Genomic DNA, 23,717 nt, shown 5'->3' with positions numbered 1-23,717 from the left:
CAGGTTAAGTCAAAATCCAGATTTATTGACTGGACATCCAAATATGACAATCGTGACAAGGTAGAGGCGTTTCACACACTGACTGTGTGCTTAATCATTAAGGTAATGATTAAGCACACAGTCAGTGTGTGAAACGCGTCTACCTTGTCACGATTGTTATATTTGGATGTCCAGTCAATAAATCTGGATTTTGACTCAACCTGGAGTGCTGCCAATTCCTTTTCCTTTATCAAGTTTCCACGGAGGCGAGTCGGGGCAAGCACCGGTGTGAGTCATCAGGCAATTACACCACCTTGAGCAGTGATTTCTTGTCTCTTTATTTGCCATAGGTTTTGACAGGCTGCAGGCAGCGGGACTTAGTGCCGGTTCACACCTATGCTATTCGCAGCGCACTGCTCTGCAAATCACATGCAATATCTGTGCGTTGCGAATTCAGCCATGCAGATTGTATGGCTGAATTTGCATCGCATTTGGACCGAAGTCACACATTACCTTTTTTTTGGTCCGCACCAGAATCAGAGGGCATGGGTGTTCACACCTATGCAATCTGATTCATGTCTGAATTGACAATTCGCACTGCGATATGTGAACGGATCTGGGGATGTCGTTAACTTTTGTATTGACACCCCCAGCGATTCCCATATGGCAGTGTGAATTGCCTGCGAGTTGAGTGCGATGTGGGAACCCGCAGAGGATTAGCAGGATTCCAGCATCGCCTATATGTGAACCGGCACTTAGCGCTCCGCCTGTCCTTCCTGGGTGCACTAAAATGCTGTGAAGGACGCACCGCAGCTAGACAGCCTTGTGTTCAAAGGAGCTTTATGCAATCAAGGTTTTTATTTCTAAATTATTTAGATGACTGTGAACATTTTTCACTTTGACCATGACTATTTTATGTGGATCAGTGACAAACCTCCTCTATTAAATCAATTTTGATTCTAGACAAATCATGGCAAAATCCATCAAGAATAAGTTCCATATGCAAGGTCCTGCATTTGACAGTTCATTTTGTCCCATATTATCTGGTTATAATGTATCTTCATTTTTTAGCTGTTGGGAAAGCATTAGGCCAGAGACTATTATTTACAATGCATCTGGGAAGTATTCACAGCACTTCAATTTTTCCACATTTTGTTACGTTACAGCCTTATTCCAAAAATGCATTTAATTCATTATTTTTCTCAAAATTCTACAAACAATACCCCATAATGACAATGTGAAAGAAGTTTGAAATCTGTGCAAGTTTATTAAAAATAAAAAAATTCACATGTAGATAAGTATTCAAAGCCTTTGCTCAATACTTTGTTGAAGTCTTTTTGAGAATGATGATACAAGCTTGGCACTCCTATTTTTGGGCAGTTTCTCCCATTCTTCTTTGCAGGACCTCTCAAGCTCTATCAGGTTGGAAGGGGAGCGTCGGTGCACAGCTATTTTCAGATCTCTCTAGAGATGGTCACTCAGGTTCAATTCTGGGCTCTGGTTGGGCCACTGAGGGACATTCACAGAGTGGTCCCCTAGCCACTCCTTTGTTATCTTGGCTGTGTACTTGGGGTCATTGTCCTGTTGAAAGTTGAACCTTTGCCCCAGTCCAGAGCGATCTGGAGCAGGTATTCATCAAGGATGTCTCTGTACATTGCTGCATTCATCCTTTCCCTTGATCCTGACTAGTCTCTCCCAGTTCCTGCTGCTGTAAAACATGCCCAAAGTATGATGTTGCCACCACCATGCTTCACTGTTGGGATGGTATTGGCCAGGTGATGAGCGTTACCTGGTTTCCTCCAGACATGACGCTTGCCATTCAGGCCAAAGTGTTCAATCTTTGTTTCATAAGACCAGAGAATTTTGTTTCTCCTGGTCTGAGAGTCCTTCAGGTTCCTTTTGGCAAACTCCAGGCAGGCTGTCATGTGCCTTTTACTGAGGAGTGGCTTCTGTTGGCCACTCTACCATACAGTCCTGATTGGTGGAGTGCTGCGGAGAAGGTTATTCTGGAAGTTTCTGCTCTTGGCGGCGATTCCCCATCCGGAGAGGACACCATGGACGTATAGTACAGAGCCGGTGAAAGGCTACCTATATACCATTACTTATATGGTACAACTTATGGGCTTCTCCTATTGAGTCTATGGAGACATGCCATCATAGTTTGAGTGTTTGGTGGCAGCCAGGTCTTACCAATCCTGGGCCAGTCTTTCCCTTCCTATGATACCGAGCTCTGACTAAATCCATGAGTGTCCCTTCGTTACTAACTATCAATTATTCTGCGGTGACTTTTGTCCTGCATAATAAATATACAGAATCCTCTACATTACTTACAATTAAGCTCCAGGCGAAGCCTCTATATGAGGCGAAACATGTTGAGCAATTGAACCATTACTCTTTGTCACCATTATCTGATCGTGTATGGGATAGTGTCTGCCACTGGATTGACCTCTGACAGCATCTCCGCTACGTATTTACAGTCTTTTCTATGATTAATAGTATTGTAACCATGTATAATTACACTTAGTAGAACTGCTGTATGTTATACAGTTGATTGGTGAAGCCGTCTAGGCCCTAGTCAATTTTATACTATATATATTTTCTCTTTTTTTTTTTTTTTTTTTCTTCCCCCTTTTTTCCCCTTTTTATATGATATGGAATTTGAATAAAAATTGTTTTTAATTACTTCATGTGCCTGGAAAATCCTTCCTTCCCAATCTTCCATCACTCTACCCTACAGTCCTGATTGGTGGAGTGCTGCGGAGAAGGTTATTCTGGAAGTTTCTGCTCTCTCCACAGAGACACCATGGAGCTCTGCCAGTGACAATTGGGTTCTTGGTCACCTCCCTGACTAATGGGCCGTACACACTATACAATTGTCTTTAGATTTTTTTCCTTTAGAGTTACCAAAACCATATAATATGAGGTCAAATCTAAACACTTTAGATTTGTATGCAATCTAAAGGAAATCTAACAACAAAAATTGTATAGTTTGTATCCAGCGTAAGGCCCTTCTCCCCTGAACGCTCAGTTTGGCCAGGCGTCCCGCTCTAGGACGAGTCCTGGTGTTTCCAAACTTTTTCCATTTACGGATGATGGAGGCCACTGTGCTTTTTGCGACCTTCAATGCTGTAGATGTTTCTCTGTACCCTTCCCTAGATCTGTTCATACAATTCTGTCTCCGAGGTCTACAGTCAATTCCTTGGACTTTATTGCTTGGTTTGTGCTCTGACCTCCACTGTTAACTGTGGGACCTTATATAGACAGGTGCGTGCCTTTCATGTCCAATCAACTGAATTTACCGCAGATGGACTCCAAGTTGTAAAAACATCTCAAGGATGATTAGTGGAAGCAGGATGCACCTGTACATGTGACTTTTTTTTTTTTCTCAATAAAGTTGGAAAGATTTCAAACAAACTTCTTTCACATTGTCATTATTATGGGGTATTGTTTGAATTGTAGAATTTTGAGGAAAATAATGAATTAAATCCATTTTGGAATAAAGCTGTAACACAACAATAAACTTGCACAGATTTCAAACTTCTTTCACATTGTCATTCTACACTTCCGTAAAACTAAGAGGGGTATATGCTAATGCCAGGAGCCTAGCTAATAAGATGGATGAGTTGGACATGTTAGTACATGAGGAGGACATAGACCTTGTGGGAATAACAGAGACTTGGTTCGACCCCTCACATGACTGGCTGGCCAATATCCAAGGGTATTCGGTGTACCGGAAGGACAGGGTTGGTAAAAGAGGGGGAGGGGTATGTCTCTATGTCAAGAACAATATAAAGGTGCTAGAAAGGAGTGACATTACGGATGGGATGAGCATGGATTTAGAATCTGTGTGGGTTGAACTCGATAGGGAAGAAGATAAGGGAAAAGTAGTTGTGGGGGTTTGCTATAGGCCACCTAACCAAGGGGAGGAGGTAGAGCTGGAATTTTTAGCACTAATAGGTAAAGCGGCAAAACTAGGATCAGTCATCATATTGGGGGACTTCAATTATCCCGACATTGACTGGGAAGAGGGGACTGCACACTCGCATAAGGCCCGGCTATTCACGGAAACCTTACAGGATAACTACATGTCGCAGTTGGTGGATTCCCCTACTAGAGAGAATGCTATCCTGGATCTATTGATCACTAATGACCCAGACATAATCTCGGAGGTAGGAGTCCAGGACAACCTGGGCTCTAGCGATCACAGGATGATCACATTTAGTATAAATAACAATATAAAAAGGCAAGTGGGGAACATAAGAACCCTAAACTTCAGAAGGGCAGACTTTCCAAAATTGTACTCATTGATGGAAAGGGTAAACTGGGACCAAACCCTGGGATCACTGACCACAGAGGAAAAATGGGAATGCTTTAGAACAATATTAAGCAAAGGCATCTTGCAGTGCATTCCTATGGGGAATAAATTTAGAAGAGACAAAGCCAAACCTGGCTGGCTAAACCGTAGCGTTAAAAAACTTATTAGGGGAAAAAAATTGGCCTTCAAGAAATATAAATCAGAGGGCACCGTATCGGCCTTCCAGCAATACAAGGAGGAAAATAAGAAGTGTAAACACGAAATCAAGATGGCTAAAATCAACTTTGAGAGACAAATAGCGGAGGATAGTAAAAAAAACCCAAAGAAATTCTTTAAATATATCAACAGCAAAAAAACTAGGGCAGAGCATATTGCACACATAATTAGCGATGATGGGAGGATGGTTACAGAGGACACTGAAAAAGCAACCGTGCTGAATTCTTTTTTCTCGTCAGTCTTTACGCAGGAAAAGGAAGGGTACACTGACCATGACTGTATGGTTAGTAGTAATACACAGGACTTGCCACTATGGCTAACAGAGGGGGAAATCAGGGAAAGACTGGATAAACTTAACACAAACAAATCACCAGGCCCGGATGGCGTACATCCGAGAGTGCTCAAGGAACTCAGTATGGTTATATCTAGACCACTGTTCCTGATCTTTACTGACAGTATTAGGACAGGAGATGTACCAGGGGATTGGAGGAAGGCTAACGTGATTCCGATATTCAAAAAGGGCCAGAGACATATCCCGGGAAATTATAGGCCTGTCAGTCTGACATCAATAATATGTAAACTTTTGGAGGGGATGATAAGGGACTATATCGTAGAGTATGCTAAAGACAACAACATCATCAGTAGTAACCAGCACGGGTTTACAAATGGGCGATCTTGTCAAACCAATCTCTTAGCATTCTACGAGGAAGTGAGCTGTGAGCTAGATAGGGGGAGACCAGTGGATGTGGTGTACTTGGATTTCGCTAAGGCGTTTGATACAGTTCCCCACAAGCGCTTAATTTATAAAATAAGGTCTGCAGGTATCGACAGCAGGGTTTGCTCTTGGATACGGAATTGGCTAAAAGGCCGTGTCCAAAGGGTAGTAATAAACAGCGCATACTCAGACTGGTCTGAGGTAGTAAGCGGGGTGCCCCAGGGCTCAGTCCTGGGACCAACCTTGTTCAATTTATTCATAAACAGCATTGAGGACGGGATCAGTAGTTCGTTATCAGTTTTTGCAGATGACACAAAATTGGCCAGGGCAATAACTGCACAGCATGAAGCAGATATCCTACAGAATGACCTGGACAAAATTACGGAGTGGGCAACGACATGGCAAATGAGGTTTAATGTGGAGAAGTGTAAGGTTTTGCACTTGGGGACCAAAAACATAAAAACACAATACACGTTAGGAGGGGAACCCTTGGGGGAATCAAAAATGGAGAAGGATCTGGGAGTCTTAGTTGATGATAGATTAGGCAACAGCATGCAATGCCAAGCGGCAGCTTCCAAAGCCAACAGAATATTAGCATGCATAAAGAAAGGGATGTATTCCAGAGATAAGACTATAATCCTTCCACTTTATAAAACTCTGGTCCGACCGCATCTGGAGTATTCTGTCCAGTTCTGGTCGCCAGTCCTCAGGAGGGATGTGTTGGAGCTGGAGAAAGTCCAGAGAAGGGCAACTAAACTAATTAGGGGGTTGGAGGACCTTACCTATGAAGAGCGGCTGCAATCGCTCGATTTATTTTCCCTGGAGAAAAGACGTCTGAGAGGGGACATGATAGCAATTTATAAATATCTTAATGGGGATCTCAGCTTAGAAGAAAAGCTGTTCATTCGAAGGAATTGCATGAGGACTCGAGGACATACAATGCGATTAGAGGAGAAGCGTTTTAACCTCAGGCAACGTGGGGGGTTCTTTACTGTTAGGGCTACAAGATTGTGGAATTGTCTACCACAAGAGGTGGTTTCTGCGGGTAGTATGGTGACTTTCAAAAGACTCTTAGACTTACATCTCAAGGATCAGGAGATTGAGGGCTATGTTAGATGATTACAGTCACACACACCTACACAGGTTGAACTAGATGGACTATTGTCTTTATTCAACCTCACCTACTATGTAACTATGTAACAAGATATGGAAAAAGTGAAGCGCTGTGAATGCTTTCCGGATGCACTGTAAGTGGACACTGCAGAGGATGATCAGTATTCTTGGGCAGTTGTATTCACAAACCCAGGTGTGGGCAGAAGAGTATTTTGCTTGTTGACATTCTCTTGCTGAAAGAAAAAAAAGAACACACACACACTAAAAGCTGAAATGCTGTGCCAGCAAGTGAAGTACAATGCATGCTGGCAGCAGAATGAAAGTGAAGCCAGATGTTCTTTAGCAGAAAATCATTTTAAGCTTATAAACTTTTTTTTTTTTTTTTTTGCAGGAGGGGTGGGTGCTGGGGAGTTGAATGTGTTTATTCGGATTGTATTTTGCCTTACAAAGCTAAGAATAGTAATAATTAAACAAAAAAAAAAATGAATACGGACTTGTGTGGTATTTGTTCATTTTATGCAAGATGGGTTTTCTTGGTTTTGTGCTTATTGGCAGTAGTTAACCACTTGCCGACCAGTCATGTTGACTGTACTGCAGCAAAGTGGCTCGTTCCCGTCCAGCAACGTAGACCTACGTCGCTGGACTCCTCCCCATGTGGGCGGCGCGCGCGCGCTGCCGGAGGCTCGCTCCCACTGTATTCAGTCATGTATTTGTAAACAAAGCGGGCGGATCTCCTAAGTGACAGACAGGGTCAGATAAGATTACAGGGTTCAGCATAGCTGAACCTTCAATCTGTCCCTGTGTCACTCCGTCACCTCCCCCCCACACACGTTAGTAAGCACCAGGCATACATTAACCCCTCCCTCGCCAATAAAATTAACCCCTGCCCTGCCAGTGTCATTTTTACAGTAACAGTGCATATGTATAGCACTGATTACTGTAGAAATGCAACTGGTACCCCCAAAAGTGTCAAAAATGTCAGTCAAGGGCCCGATCTGTCCGCCGCAATGTCGCAGTCCCGCAAAAAAAATTGCAGATTGCCGCCATTACTCGTAAAAAAAAAAAAACACCAAAAATGACAGAAATCTTTCCCTTAGTTAGTAAACGCAATAACTTTTGCGCAAACCAATCAAAATACGCCTATTGTGATTTTTCTTTACCAAACATATGTAGCAGAAAACAAATTGGCCAAAAATTTAAAAAAATTTTGATTTTTACATTTTTTTTGGGGGGGGGGGAATTTCATATAAAAAAATGTTAAAAATATTGTTATTTTTTCAAAATAAACGCTCTTTTTTTTGTTTATAGCGCAAAAAGTAAAAATCGCACAGGTGATCGAATACCACCAAAAGAAAGCTCTGTTTGTGGGAAAAAAAGGACGTAAATTTTGTTTGGGTACGGCGTCTCACGACCGTGCAATTGCCAGTTAAAGTCGCACAGTGCTGAATTGCAAAAAGTGGCCTGGACGTAAGACAGCAAAATCCTCCGGGGGTAAAGTGGTTAAAGGCAGTATTAAACCTTAAAGTGTTACTTAACCCAGGAGCCTGCATTCACTATATCTGTTCTCTCTCAGTACACAGAACATGGAAATGCATTTATTTGGGTAAATATAAACTGCTAAATACCTTTTCTCATCAGCAGTATATAGCAGTCTTTTAACTTCTATCAATGTCTGGTTAAAGCTTGTAGGAGGCGTTTTCATTCCCCCTTGACTGTCCTATGAGGCTGCATGACCCCTGACCCTCTGTCTGGACAGTGCTGATTGCCCTGTGCTGATCACATGCACTCTCCAAAAAAAACAAAAAAACTCTCCAGCAGTACAGAACAAACTGAGCATGTGCAGAATGCCTCCTAGGGCTCTGTACTATCAGCAGATGGACAAGGACAGTAAAAGAATAGAAGGATGCGGAGACGGGAACAAACCACCTATTTACACAATATAGTATAACAGGCATGCTTTACTGCATACACACACTGATTTTACTGTTGTGGGTTTAATAACACTTGCATACAGAATTTTTTCCTTTAGCTCCATGTTACTATTAACCACTTCCCGCCCGCCCTATAGGCAATTGACGGCGGGAATGTGGTTGTATTATCCTGACTGGACGTCATATGACGGCGGCAGGATAATACAGCTCTGGGCGCCCCCCGGGGGCGCGCAGAGCGGCGATCGGTGATGCGAGGTGTCAGCCCGATACCCTGCATCTCCGATCTCGGTAAAGAGACTACTGACATAGCTTTTTACCATGTGATCAGCCGTGTCCAATCACGGCTGGTCACATAGTAAACAGGAACAGCCGTTGATCGGCTTTCCTTAGTTCGTGCCTGACAGGCACGAGTAAAGGAGCGCCGATCGGCGGCTCCCCTGACAGGGGGGGGGGGGTCGGCACTGGTAATCAGATCATTGATTACCAGTGCAGACCCTCGGGGGGGGGGGATGCCACCTTAACCACCAGGGATGCCCACTATGACCCCAGGGATGCCCACTATGACCCCACGGATGCCCACTATGGCCACCAGGGATGGCAATCAGGGCTCAGGGAGCCCCCCATTGCCCTCCCCATCAGTGCTGCCCGCCAGTGCCCCCCCTATCAGTGCTGCCCACAAGTGCCCATAATTGCCATCTTTGTGTCGCCCACCAGTGCCCATTATTGCCCACCAGTGCCATCTATCAGTGCCCATTAGTGCCCATCAGTGCCGCCTGTCAGTGCCCACCAGTGCTGCCTATCAGTGCCCATTAGTGCCCGTCAGTGCCACCTATCAGTGCCCATCAATGCCGCCTATCAGTGCCCACCAATGCTGCATATCTGTGCCGCCTATCAGTGCCACTCCATCAGTGCCTCCTCATCAGTGCCTGTCAGTGCAGTCTCATCAGTGTTCATCAGTGCAGGAAAAAACTTATTTATTTACAAAATTGTATAACATAAACAAAAAAACTTTTTTTTTTTTCAAACTTTTCAGTCTTTTTTTATTTGTTTATCAAAAAGGAGAAAACCTGGCGGTGATCAAATACCACCAAAAGAAAGCTCTATTTGTGGGGGTTTGTCATTCAAAATGCAACAGTACTAAAAGGGGAAAATTGGCCTGGGCAGGAAGGGAGGAAAGTGCCCTGTATTGAAGTGGTTAATAATTGCCAAACTCTTAAAAAAAAAAATTGTCACAAAGACTTATGCTGGCCATCCACTAGCCAAAAAATCGTTCGAAAATCTGTCATTTGGACCGTTCCAGTTAATGGGCACAAATAGAAAATCGGTTTTAACTTTTCAGAGCTGAAAAATCAAAGGAACAGTTTGGAAAATTCTGCCGAATGAAGGATAAATTGAAAGGTTAATGTGTTTCTAGCCCGAATTGTTTGCACTAGGTATATGTGACAAAACAAATTAAAAACCAATTCATTTATGTCCATTGAAAGATTTATTGTTTAAAATGTGATTATTATATGATGGCAAAATCATTTGCTCTCACGGCCGAATGTTCGTTATTCGAAAACGAGTTTGAATGATTTTTCGGCTAGTGTATGGCCAGCATAACATTTGACTGCTTAAAATTTTAAAAAACTTGTGCTATCCTTGCAGTGCTTCCCTGACCTTCTGCTTGCAGAGCATGGATTGTTCACCTAGTTGAGCAGTCAGGTGACCTCCTGCATCAGGACTACATGTCACATGACTCCTTGTGCCCAGTCCATAATACACATGTATTCCTTCTCTCACACCATTGTAGTCCCAGGCACGAGCATGCAAGTCAGGGTAACTATGCTAGACACTGCATGGCACCCTATAAATACTAATAACAGGGATGTACTTTTTTGAAAGATTGTGCTGCATAGACACAGGACAGCAACAATAGAAGTACATGGGGTATGCTTTTAAATATACAATGTTTAACCACCTCAATACTGGGCACTTTCACCACCTTCCTGCCCAGGCCAATTTTCAGCTTTCAGTGCTGTCGCACTATGACTGTTGCGCGGTCATGCAACCCTGCACCCAAATGTATTTTTTATCATTTTCTTCCCACAAATAGAACTTTCTTTTGGTGGTATTTCAACACCGCTGGGTTTTTGTTTTTTTTTTTGCTATAAAACAATGACCAAAAATATTAGGGAGGAAAAAAAAGTTTTTCTTAGTTTCTGTTAGAACATTTTGTAAATAAGTAACTTTTCTCCTTCACTGTTGTGCGCTAATGAGGCTGCACTGATTGGCACTGAGAGGCTGCACTGATGGGGTGGCACTGAGGAGGCACTAATATGCAGCACTGAAAGGCCACACTGATGGGCACATCGATGAGAACTTTTGTGGCTGCATTGTGATCAGGGCACTGATTGCCTATATAGATCTCCCCTGTGAGGAGAGTGTGAGACGAGGAGAGCTGACAAAACGGCATCTTGTTTACATGTGACTGGCTGTGATCGTACACAGCCAAACACATAGGTAAAGAGCCGCGATCGCGGCTAAATTGGGCGCCATGACATGAGGTCATCCCAGAACAAGAGCCGCCCCGCTCTGCTGTCATTTGTTTTTACGGCAGGCAGGAGGTGGTTAATAACACTTTAATTTTTGTTTTGCCAGTTTCTTAAAAAAATTCCATTCCCCGCCTAAAATCCATGTTGCCTAACCTGTGTAAGAAAGCTGTATATAACTTTATCTATAATAACTATTTTTAGCCTGCTCTTTTTTCGTCAAGTGAACTGGCTCCCCTGTGTCACTCTGGGGCAGCTGCAGGGGAAAGTAGGGATTGGCAATAACAGCTGAGCCATGGGAGCGTATAAGTCATGTGACCACTCCCAGGCATTTACAGTCAGTAACTAGCGCTCTCCCCCGCAGCTGCCACTGCCTGACTCATGTGACCAGACAGGAATGGGCTTAAAGTAGTTAAGGATATACAGCTTTCTTACACAGGTTAGTCAGCATGGGTATAAGGAGTGGGGAGGGAGTGTTTTTAGGTCTAATTAGGTTTGGTCTGGAATTCTACTTTAAAGTATAACCACTTATGGACCAGGCCTATTTCTGACACATGTTGTTTACAAGTTAAAATCAGTATTTTTCGCTAGAAAATTACTTAGAAACCCCAAACATTATATATATTTATATTTTTTCTTTTTAAGCAGAGACCCTAGAGAATAAAATGAAGATTGTTGCAATACTTTGTCACACCGTATTTGCGCAGCGGTCTTAGTAAAGTTCGCCCAATTTTCTTCTATAATGTGAAAGATAATGTTGTGCTCAGTAAATAGATACCCAACATGTCATACTTCAAAATTGCGCACACGCTCGTGGAATGGCAACAAACATTGGGTACATAGGTGACGCTATAAAAATTTTTACAGGCTACCAGTTTAGAGTTACAGAGGAGGTCTAGGGCTAGAATTACTGCTCTCACTCTAATGGTTGCGGCGATACCTCATATGTGGGGTTTGAACACCGTTTACATATGTGGGCGCAACTTGCATATGCGTTCGCTTCTGTGCGTGAGCTCGGAGGGACGGGACGCTTTAAATTATTATTTTTTTATTATTTATTTTACTTTTTTATTTTTAAAATGTCCCTTTTTAAAAGTTTTTTTGATCACTTTATTCCTATTACAAGGAATGTAAACATCCCTTGCAATAGAAATAAGCAGACAGGTCCTCTTTTTTTAATGTGAGATCTGGGGTCAAAAATACCTCAGATCTCGCATCTGCCCTTAAAAGCAAAAAAAAAAACTTTTTTTTTTTTTCAGCAAGAAAAAAAAAAAATGGGCCCTTTAAGGCCATATGACGTCACTCCGGTCCTCCAAGCCCATAAAGTTGAGTGGGGGCCATCTTGCCATTACTCGACTTTCTGCCTGGGACATGGAGGGATCGGATCGTTTTCCCCCCTACTGGTGGCTCCGGTAAGCGGAAAAAATGACAAGTTTTGGATGGAGTGGAGAGGGATTTGAACACCTGTCAGTTTTTGCTATCTGTGCCCCTGTTGGGGAGATTCAACCTCTCTATTTGTCCTGTTATCATTAAAAGGGAAAGTAAAAGAAAATTACAAATTTTGGGTTGTCCCCAGCAAAGTAATAGAGGGGACGTCTTCCTATGGGGACCTGGGGGTTTCCTAGGAATTCCATTATTTTGCAGGGATTTCCTCTCACTTCCTGTTTGGCTATGGAACAGGAAGTGAAGTGAAATATCCACAATGGAACACAGATGGTGAAAACAAAATCTTGACAGGGGTTAGAACAATCCCTTGCTCTATCAAAAATGAAAAAAAAAAACTATGAATTACCTTTAATTCTACTTTAAGCTATTATCATGTGATGCCACAGCTCTGAGTTGCCTCCTTTTCTGTTTACTTTCTTCTTGGGTCCTTCCTTCCTTGAGTGTTCACCTTCGTGCCTCTGTGCTTTAGACACTTCTGATGGATATTTAGCAGAAGAGGTCCTCTAGGGCAGTGGTCCTCAACTCCAGTCCTCGGGGCCCACTAACAGGCCAGATTTTAAGTATTACCTTGGGGAGATGCAGACTAGAATACTGCAACCACTGAGCAGCAAATGAGATCAACTGGGATGTAATTTAGTTATCTTGCAAACCTGGCCTGTTAATGGGCCCCAAGGACCGGAGTTGAGGACCACTGCTCTAGGGATCCAGAAGGGGATGATATCACAGGGGTATGGGATAGGACTGGTGATCTGTCTCTTTTTGCACTGCTGCATTCGAGGTCCCCTGCACCTGGAACTGGCAAAGGTCCTGTAAGTGGTACTTGGGGTACACACGATCCGAAAATTTATGAAAAATACAGCTTTTGAAGGGATTGTGCGATAATCTTATCGTTACTACACAGCTTTCGAGATCCGATCACGACCGTTCATCAGATTTTTTTGTGAATGGACAAACAAAAAAATTTTTCTTGTACAATATCAGAGTGTACGATTCATGATTAATCCGTACAGTTTTTGTGTGAAAATACAATAACAATAAAACACATTACACCACTTCCGAATTTTTATTCTGTCCTACAAGAATTTTTGCAACTTTAGTAATCATTTAATTTTTGATTATGAGATTAGCATGCAAAAAAAAAAAAAAACGGACGATCGTTTGTCCAATAATCTCATCTTGTGTACTAGGCTTTAGGAGTATATCTGGCTTCAAACGTCAGGAGGGAAAACAAAGCTTACTAAGATGGGTTAGGAGTAGTGCTGCAACATTTATTGCTTATCTTCATAATTGATTAGTTGGCCGACCTTGTTTGTGCACTGGTGAGCAGTCATGTTGGAACAGGAAGGGGCCATCCCCAAACCGTTCCCACAAAGTTGGGAGCATGAAATTGTTCAAAATGTCTTGGTTTGTTGACACCTTACGAGTTCCCTTCACTGGAACTAAGGGGCCAAGCCCAACCCTTGAAAAACAACCCCATACCATAATCCCCCCTCCACCAAATGATTTGGACCAGTGCTCAAAGCAAGGTCCATAAAAGACATGGATGAGCGAGTTTGAAGTGCAGGAACTTGACTGCACAGAGTCCTGCCCTCAACCTGATAGAACACCTTTAGGATGAATTAGAGCGGGGACTGTGAGCCGGGCCTTCTCATCCAACATCAGTGCCTGACCTCACTAATTTGCTTCTGGAAGAATGGTCAAACATTCCCATAGACACACTTCTAAACCTTGTGGACAGCCTTCTCAGAAGAGTTGAAGCTGTTATATCTGCAAAGGGTGAGCCAACTCCATATTATACCCTACTAAGACTGGGATGCCATTAAAGGTCATGTGTTTGTAAAGGCAGGTGTCCAAATACTTTTGGTAATATTGTGTGTGTGTGTGTGTGTGTGTGTGTAAATATCCAGAAGTAGGATATACAGGGTTTTTTAACTATATAATCTTTAATTTTAAGCATTCAAAACAAAAATCAGTAGAACATGTACAATCACTGGTGTTCATATATCCAAACATGCTTCATTGAATACATCAGACATAATTTTAATGGCATACATGAGCATACATAGTAGAAAAATAAAAAATAACACAGGAAAAATGATAAAAGCCAACATACCTAGAAACACTACAGAACCTGGTCTAGAGTGAGTGCCAGGGAATAGCAGTATCCTGGTGGATTAGAGGCCAACACGGCAGAAAAAGGAGGCCATATTGACAATAACAAAGTTCAGGAAGATAATTGATGGGCCGCACAATGCGTCCACCGCATGGGGGGGTTTGCCCTCGTGCCCGCTGTACAGCCCTTCGGGCACCTGGGACAACTAGAGCGATAATATTGTATTGTCTGTCGTAAACTTAGTCTAGTTACCCAAGCACCTAATATCTCCTAGGTGCAATAATAACAGTGAATGACCAAAGAGATGATAAAAAAGTAGGAGGGAAGGGTGGGGGGGCCAGGATTGGATGTATTTTATACCTTTTGAAATCCACAAGACCACTCACACTGGCATATACTACTACACATAAAAGGAATAAGACAGTATCACGTATGAATAAACATGGCACAATTTGAAATTAGGTAGGCAACCCAAAGTTGGGGTCTGCTAGTTTTAATAAGGTAAATTTAAGGCTGGATGGGAGATATTCTGCAGCCGCGGTGTGTTCTTGCTAAGTCGTACGTAAGCATTCCAGGGTACCTTTTACAGGTGGATATCCACTCCTCTGCCTCCATGATCTCATTTACTTTTCTTGGTCCATTCCTCACAACCAGGAATCTGTGTTTGCTTCCAATATTTTGGTACTAAGCTCTTGGCAGCATTTAGGAGATGCGGTAAGGCGCATCGTTTATATTAGCTGAGTGGGACAGTGGGCACAAGGAGGATGAAATGGACCGGAGATAGAGGGATGTCTATATCCAGAATTTTCTCAGTCTGAATCTTAACATCCTTCCAGAAAGCCTGAATTACAGGACAGTCCCACTATATATGTAAAAGTGTGCCGCGCCGGCCACAACCTCACCAGCAGAGGCCCAAGACAAAATAAGTAGACACGCGCCACAGCAGCAGGGACACGATACCAACGTTTCAGGATCTTATACTTATTCTCTTGAGTCTAATGCCTCGTACACACATTTAGATAATCGTACAATAAAACTCACTTTCGACCTGATCGCACGATAATCTAATCGTTAGTACACAGCTTTCGACAGCCGATCACGACAGTTTGTCCAACAAAATCCGAAGGGACAAACAGGAAAACTTCTGTTGTACAATAGCCTAGCGAAGGACAATCGTTTAATCAGTACACTATACGTCTGCTAAAAATCGATAGACAAAGACTGCGCATGATCAGAAACACTAAAACAGCACAGAAAAAGCCTGGCTGCCATTGTTTTTGTTTTGTACCATCTGATACGTAGCTACGCAACCAGGAAGCTTTTCCAGAATCGTACGAAAAAAATCCTACGTTTATATGCATTGTTGAATTCGATATAAGTATCATACAACAAAATGCGAACGATAAGTCTTCCGATTTTCTGAACGTGTGTACGAGGCATTAGAGCCTATAGAGCTAGAGTAGGTCAGCTGTTACAAGTGAGCTAAATGGCCCCCAGAGAATTCGTACTCTAAATCAGGTTCCCACTCATTGATAAAAGCAGGTTTAACTGTGGGAGAGGCCAGAGCGAGCAGCTGATATAATTCTGAAATCATATAAGGAATAGGCTCTTCTGCAACAAACCCTCAAACTGGGTAAGGGCACTCACTGCCCAGATCAAACATCCACAAGCTGTGAAAAAATATCTCCAGAAGTCCTTGGGGAAACTACCCTGTCGTTCTCTAAGGCTTTGTAGAGAGAAGTCTCCCATCATCCAAAAATTACCACAACAGGCATTACTATCTGATGCCCACGGCCCAAAAAAGGCAATGTTTTCTCCTGGTAGTAACCAGGGAAAACCTCCCAATGGTGCCATCGGGGATACAGAGGAACCCACTACTTAGTTTTGGTATAGTGCCACCGATTGAGAATTCTCTGTAGGTCCACTGCTCTATAATAGTGTTTGATGTCAGGTACACCCAAGCCACCTGACCGCTTAGAGTGTTTTAATACCCACATGGCTATTCATGGTTTCTGTCCCGACCAGATAAAAGAAGTAAACAAAATTGTGAGCTGGGCAAAGAATCCTTTAGGCAGGGACACGGATACCATTTGCAGGAAAAAGAGGACCTTAGGGATAAAGTTCATCCTAATAATATTATTTAGTCCTAACTAGGTAAAAGCAGTCTTATTCCAGGTTTTTAAAGCCTTACAAATAGAACTTAGCAAGGGAGTGTAAGGTTGATACCCAGATATTTCAGGGAGGATTTTGCCCAGGTAAATGAGAAGGCCTGTTGCAAGTTAGTGGCCAAGGTGGAAGGTAAGGTAATAGGCAGCACTTTGGATTTGGTTTAGTTAATCCTAAAATTAGATACTGAGCCAAAAAGCTGAAGTTCCCTCATCAGATTAGGGAGTGAGACCAGGGCTTTCGTGAGATAGAAACGGAGATATCGTTTGTGTAGGCCAGTGTTTCTAAACCAGGGTTCCTCCAGTGGTTGCTAGGGGTTCATTGATCAATGAGCAATTTCTGCCTTTCAGATAAGTTCCCCTGACACCATTGATCTTTTTAGCTATCTGAAAGAAGGTAATTCTTCCCAATGTCCACAAGCATTCATCCCGCTGACCATCACACTAATGTATCATGAGTTGTAAATATAGTAATTTTTAGCAGGGGTTCCCTGAGACCTGAAAATTATTACAAGGGTTCCTCTGTGTTAAAAAGGTTGAGAAAGGCTGGTGTAGGCCTAGAGCTCATGCTCCACTGTGCCTACTCTCACACTTCTAAATTCGGGTTCCCTCAAAAAACCCTAAGGAACGGCTCTACCACCAGAGCGAAGAGGAGGGGTGAAAGCAGACACCCTTGTCTTGTGCCATTCCTAACCAGGAACCTCTGGAAGAGCCTACCATTAACCCAAACCTAGGCACTAGGGGATATGTACAGGGCCGAGATCCAGTTTAGCATATATGGACCCAAACCCAAAGTCTCCAGCACTGTGAAAAGGTATGAAAGTAGACAGGAGCAGCACCAATCTAAGTGCGGCAAAGTGACAAGTTTATTCATAAAAGGTAATGCACTCACTCGAAAGTGAAGAATATAGGCACATGAATGGATGGCAGCCTTGCTGTCTGCAGGAGTCCAGAATGGCAGCTGTACAGCCTGATGTCATCATATATGACGGCGCGTACACAGAAACTGCCTCGCCGTTATCCAGACGCCATCCTGACAGCTTTCCCTTGTGCCCTCCGAATCCAACACGGGACCGCACAGACCATCGGCGCCGCTGGTTATGATGATATCGTGCTGCACAGCTGCCATTCTGGACTCCTGCAGAGAGCAAGGCTGCCATCCATTCATGTGCCTATATTCTTCTTTTTCTAGTGAGTGCATTACCTTTTATGAATAAACTTGTTGCCACTTTGCTGCACTTAGATTGGTGCTGCTTCTCTCACCTTTCATTCCAGTATTACAAAGTTCCTTCTGCTCTAACGTGGGCTGCCTTGCAAGTGCATGACAACCCAGGGCTAATGGACCAACACATTCCATAAGGACTTCCCCTGCTACATATCCCTTGATATATCCTCTGATCCATCCTCGCTATTATTTCCAGGCACCTTTGATATAATCCTAGCCCATGGTGTCATTGCTCTAATCACAGAGATTCTAGTGCTTCAATAATACCCTTTCCGTGCAGTAGGGTATGACCAGTCCACATGGTCAAACGCCTTTTTGGCATCCGTAGATAAGATGAGGTAGGGCAAAGGGGTCTGACGTCTGCACGCCCAGTGGATTAACTTAAAAGCCCTAAGTGAGTGGTCCCTTGCCTCTCTTCCCAAGATATAATCATTTTAAATATAATGCACAATACTGGTGAACTTTTACTTTAAATGTAATGCCTTCTATTACCTCCCTTCTATCAGCCTCCACCTTCTCTAGGTTCAGATGCAGATCTTCCCTGCGAAGAGTCTTTAAAGTGATTGTAAACCATTTAATTTTTTTTTTTTTTATAGGGAATTTGTCATACTTACTTGCTCTTTGTAATGGTTTTGCTCAGAACAGCTCTGATTCTGCACTTCTTGGGTCCCCTGCTGGCGCTTCTGGCTCCTCCTGCCTTCAGAATGTCCCTATGGCAAGCTGCAATGTATAGTATAGAGTGCCCCTATAGCAAGGTATAAAAAAACTCCTTTCTTTAGAATCACTTTAAATCACTTTCTTCTGCCCAGGACTACTTGCCCCATGAGGCATTGCTCCTTTCCCATTTACAGGTCTTTAAGCACTTAATAACATGTATGAATGAACGGTGTACTGAGCTGTATGTGTGCTGCGCTGTGTATACTGACATGTATGGACGGTGTACTGAGCTGTATGTGTGCTGCGCTGTGTATACTGACATGTATGGACGGTGTACTGAGCTGTATGTGCACTGCGCTGTGTATACTGATATGTATGGACGGTGTACTGAGCTGTATGTGTGCTGCGCTGTGTATACTGATATGTATGGACGGTATACTGAGCTGTATGTGTGCTGCGCTGTGTATACTGACATGTATGGACGGTATACTGAGCTGTATGTGTGCTGCGCTGTGTATACTGACATGTATGGACGGTGTACTGAGCTGTATGTGTGCTGCGCTGTGTATACTGACATGTATGGACGGTATACTGAGCTGTATGTGCGCTGCGCTGTGTATACTGACATGTATGGACGGTGTACTGAGCTGTATGTGCGCTGCGCTGTGTATACTGATATGTATGGACGGTGTACTGAGCTGTATGTGTGCTGCGCTGTGTATACTGATATGTATGGACGGTATACTGAGCTGTATGTGTGCTGCGCTGTGTATACTGACATGTATGGACGGTATACTGAGCTGTATGTGTGCTGCGCTGTGTATACTGACATGTATGGACGGTGTACTGAGCTGTATGTGTGCTGCGCTGTGTATACTGACATGTATGGACGGTATACTGAGCTGTATGTGTGCTGCGCTGTGTATACTGACATGTATGGACGGTGTACTGAGCTGTATGTGTGCTGCGCTGTGTATACTGACATGTATGGATGGTATACTGAGCTGTATGTGCGCTGCGCTGTGTATACTGACATGTATGGACGGTGTACTGAGCTGTATGTGCGCTGCGCTGTGTATACTGATATGTATGGACGGTGTACTGAGCTGTATGTGTGCTGCGCTGTGTATACTGATATGTATGGACGGTGTACTGAGCTGTATGTGTGCTGCGCTGTGTATACTGATATGTATGGACGGTATACTGAGCTGTATGTGTGCTGCGCTGTGTATACTGACATGTATGGACGGTGTACTGAGCTGTATGTGTGCTGCGCTGTGTATACTGACATGTATGGACGGTATACTGAGCTGTATGTGCGCTGCGCTGTGTATACTGACATGTATGGACGGTGTACTGAGCTGTATGTGTGCTGCGCTGTGTATACTGACATGTATGGACGGTGTACTGAGCTGTATGTGTGCTGCGCTGTGTATACTGATATGTATGGACGGTATACTGAGCTGTATGTGTGCTGCGCTGTGTATACTGATATGTATGGACGGTGTACTGAGCTGTATGTGTGCTGCGCTGTGTATACTGATATGTATGGACGGTATACTGAGCTGTATGTGTGCTGCGCTGTGTATACTGACATGTATGGACGGTGTACTGAGCTCTATGTGTGCTGCGCTGTGTATACTGACATGTATGGACGGTATACTGAGCTGTATGTGCGCTGCGCTGTGTATACTGACATGTATGGACGGTGTACTGAGCTGTATGTGCGCTGCGCTGTGTATACTGATATGTATGGACGGTGTACTGAGCTGTATGTGTGCTGCGCTGTGTATACTGATATGTATGGACGGTATACTGAGCTGTATGTGTGCTGCTCTGTGTATACTGATATGTATGGACGGTGTACTGAGCTGTATGTGTGCTGCGCTGTGTATACTGACATGTATGGACGGTATACTGAGCTGTATGTGTGCTGCGCTGTGTATACTGACATGTATGGACGGTATACTGAGCTGTATGTGTGCTGCGCTGTGTATACTGACATGTATGGACGGTGTACTAAGCTGTATGTGTGCTGCGCTGTGTATACTGATATGTATGGACGGTGTACTGAGCTGTATGTGTGCTGATCTGTTATTCCTGTGAGGTAAACAAATAATTAATTCTGTATCCAGCCCAAATAATTTGCTGATCAACTAATCTGTAATGAAAATAGTTGACCACTGTTTTTATAAACGATTATGTCGATTAGTTGTTAGACCTCTTGCACACTGCAGCTTAACCGGTTGCCGACCGCCGCACGACTATATACTGCGGCGGTCAGCCCCGGCCAGGCAGAGTGACGTAGGGGTACGTCACTCGCCTGTCACTGACTTGTGCGCCCGCCCCGGCTCGTTCACTGACAAGTCAGTGCGTCTGACCGGCGGACCCGATCGTCTGCCGGTCACTCACGATCGCTCCGGTGAAGGGAGAAAGGCGGGCGGCTTATGTAAACAAGCCGCCTGTCATTCTCCCTGGTGTAAAAATTAAGATCAGACGGTTCTACTATGTAGGACCGTTGATCTTTGTTTTTACACCAATAGCCATGTCCCTTTACAGTTAGAATCACGCCCCTAGGACACACTTAACCCCTCCCTCTCCAATACAGTTAACCCCTTCCCTGCCAGTGTAATTTTTGCAGTAATAGTGCATATGTATAGCACTGACTACTGCAGTAATGTCACTGGTAACCCCAAAAGTGTCAAAAATGTCAGTCAAGGGTCCGATCTGTCCGCCGCAATGTCGCAGTCCCGCAAAAAAAATCACAGAACGCCGCCATTACGCATTAAAAAAAAAACCCACCAAAAATGACAAAAATCTTTCCCTTTGTTAGTAAACGCGATAACTTTTGCGCAAACCAATCAAAATATGCTTTTTGCGATTTTCTTTTACCAAACATATGTAGCATAAAACAAATTGGCCGACAATGTTAAAAAATTTTGATTTTTACATTTTTTTGGGGGAATTTCATATAAAAAAATGTGAAAAATATTGTTATTTTTGCAAAATTTACGCTCTTTTTTTGTTTATAGCGCATGATGAAAAAATCGCACAGGTGATCAAATACCACCAAAAGAAAGCTCTGTTTGTGGGAAAAAAAGGACATCAAATTCGTTTAGGTACAGCGCCGCATGACCGTGCAATTGTCCGTTTAAGTCACGCAGTAAAAAATCGCAAAAAAAACCCTGGTCTTTTAGCAGCCAAATCCTCCGGGGCTTAAGTGGTTAAAAAAGTTCAGTACAGCTTTTTTTTTTTTCCTGAGCTAAAATACAGCCCATTAATTGTAATGTGCCTATGCACACAGGCTCATAAATGTGCGCCGTGTATTCTTCAGTAAAATTATACAAACAAAAGACTGTGTATGCCCTCTGTACTATACGTGTACATACTACATAGTATATCTTTTCACTTCTCAGTACATCTGCACTATTTATATTTGTATGTATCTTTATCATTACGGTACATTCTGCCCAACATTTCACACTCATCTGTGTATGTAGTGTATGCGTATGTGTGTATGTGTATATATATGTATGTATGTATATGTATATATGTGTGTATATATATATTTTTTAATTTGTAAATATGCTAGATGGTTATCTGCACTCTTGTACGACTGCTACATTTTGCATTTCTGGTAGATGCTAAACGGCATTTCATTGCTGTGTACCTGTACTATGCAATGACAATAAAGTTGTATCTATCTATCTATCTATCTATCTATCTATCTATCTATCTATCTATCTATCTATCTATCTATCTATCTGTCTGTCTGTCTGTCTGTCTGTCTGTCTGTCTGTCTGTCTGTCTGTCTGTCTGTCTGTCTGTCTGTCTATCTAGTAAGAACAAAATAGAAAAATCTGCATTTTTGGACAGTAATTTACGCCTAATGCGCACAAATACATGCAATCGTGCACAAATGAACGCACACGAACATACTGTTTATCTGAAAAATGCTAATTTACATATTTTACAAAAACGTGAGAATAAATTTGCGTGAAATGACATGAAAATGTGCGAAAATGCTTGCATTTCAATAAGACAAATTTACGGCTGGAAAAGGAGATGCTCAGACAGGAGTATCGTGTGTAACAGGCCTTAGGAAAGGTTGCAAGGGATGTTTGGGAATTTTGGTGAATGTATCCATCAAGATTGAAAAGAATGTTAGGCCCCTTTCACACGAACGATCCAATCAGATCCGCCTGTCAGTTTTTTTTTTTTGGCGGATCTGATCGGATCCTCCATGCATCCCTATGGGGCAGCAGATGTCAGCGGAGACATGTCCGCTGCCATCCGCATCCGATCCTGTCCGTGAAATCCAGACGGATGGAAACCCTATTTTCCATCAGTCCAGAGGATTGGATCGGATGAGAGCGGACAGGCGGTCCGCTCTCATCCGACTCCCCATAGAGAGCAGCGGGGTTCTGACAGCTCCCTCTCTGCACACAGAGCGGAGACGGAGCTGTCATCCGCCTGCTCAGCGGGGATCGGCAGATTGATCCCCGCTGAGCAGAGAACGGTCTGCACCGGACAGCGGACCATGTGAAAGGAGCCTTAGGTTGTCTGCTTTCTCCACACTAGTCTCTTTGCTACATTTCATATTATTATGTTATTGTGTTGATTGTAAAAACATTTATAGATCTGTTTTAACTAATCTGTTTTATTTCCTATTTTTTTCCCACGCTTGTCTTACAGTAGAAGAAATCGATTTTTCTGAGCTGCTCCTGGAAGAGATCATTGGGATCGGTGGCTTTGGAAAGGTGTACCGTGCTATTTGGGGAGGGGAGGAAGTAGCTGTCAAGGCAGCACGCCATGATCCAGATGAAGACATCAGCCAGACTATTGAGAACGTCCGACAGGAAGCTAAACTCTTTGCTATGCTTGATCACCCCAACATAATTGCACTGAGGGGTGTCTGCTTGAAGGAGCCCAACTTGTGCTTAATCATGGAGTTTGCCCGAGGAGGATCACTCAACAGGGTGCTTTCTGGGAAAAAGATTCCACCAGATATATTGGTGAACTGGGCAGTACAAATTGCCAGGGGGATGAATTACTTGCATGATGAAGCCATTGTACCTGTCATACATCGGGACCTAAAATCCAGCAACAGTAAGTATAAACTATAAATATGTTCACAAGAAGAGATGGTAATGCTTAACAAGCTTGAGGTATGATTGAATATTTGTTGATGAAAGGATCAAATATTAATTACAGGTATTCGCTATTCTTTAGTGATATAGTTGAACATATTCCTCAGTGCAGTTACTCGGCAACATTGAGGTAGTGTTCTTAATTGCTGCCTGCTCACTGC

At 43.2% G+C, this 23,717-nt stretch overlaps 1 protein-coding gene across 1 annotated transcript in view; it reads left to right on the top strand.

The window, feature by feature from the left end:
* MAP3K9 (mitogen-activated protein kinase kinase kinase 9) overlaps nucleotides 1-23,717 on the top strand; it is a 185,744-nt gene that overhangs the window by 35,375 nt on the left and 126,652 nt on the right. The window contains exon 2 of the mRNA XM_082275587.1: nucleotides 23,102-23,515. Coding sequence (XP_082131713.1) covers nucleotides 23,102-23,515 — 414 coding nt within the window. The remainder of the gene's footprint in view (nucleotides 1-23,101; nucleotides 23,516-23,717) is intronic.

Source organism: Pelophylax lessonae, assembly GCF_965119305.1.
Source record: "Pelophylax lessonae genome assembly, chromosome: 13".
NCBI lineage: Eukaryota > Metazoa > Chordata > Amphibia > Anura > Ranidae > Pelophylax > Pelophylax lessonae.
Note: the sequence above shows the minus strand (reverse complement) of the source record. Positions and strands in the feature narration are given on the sequence as shown.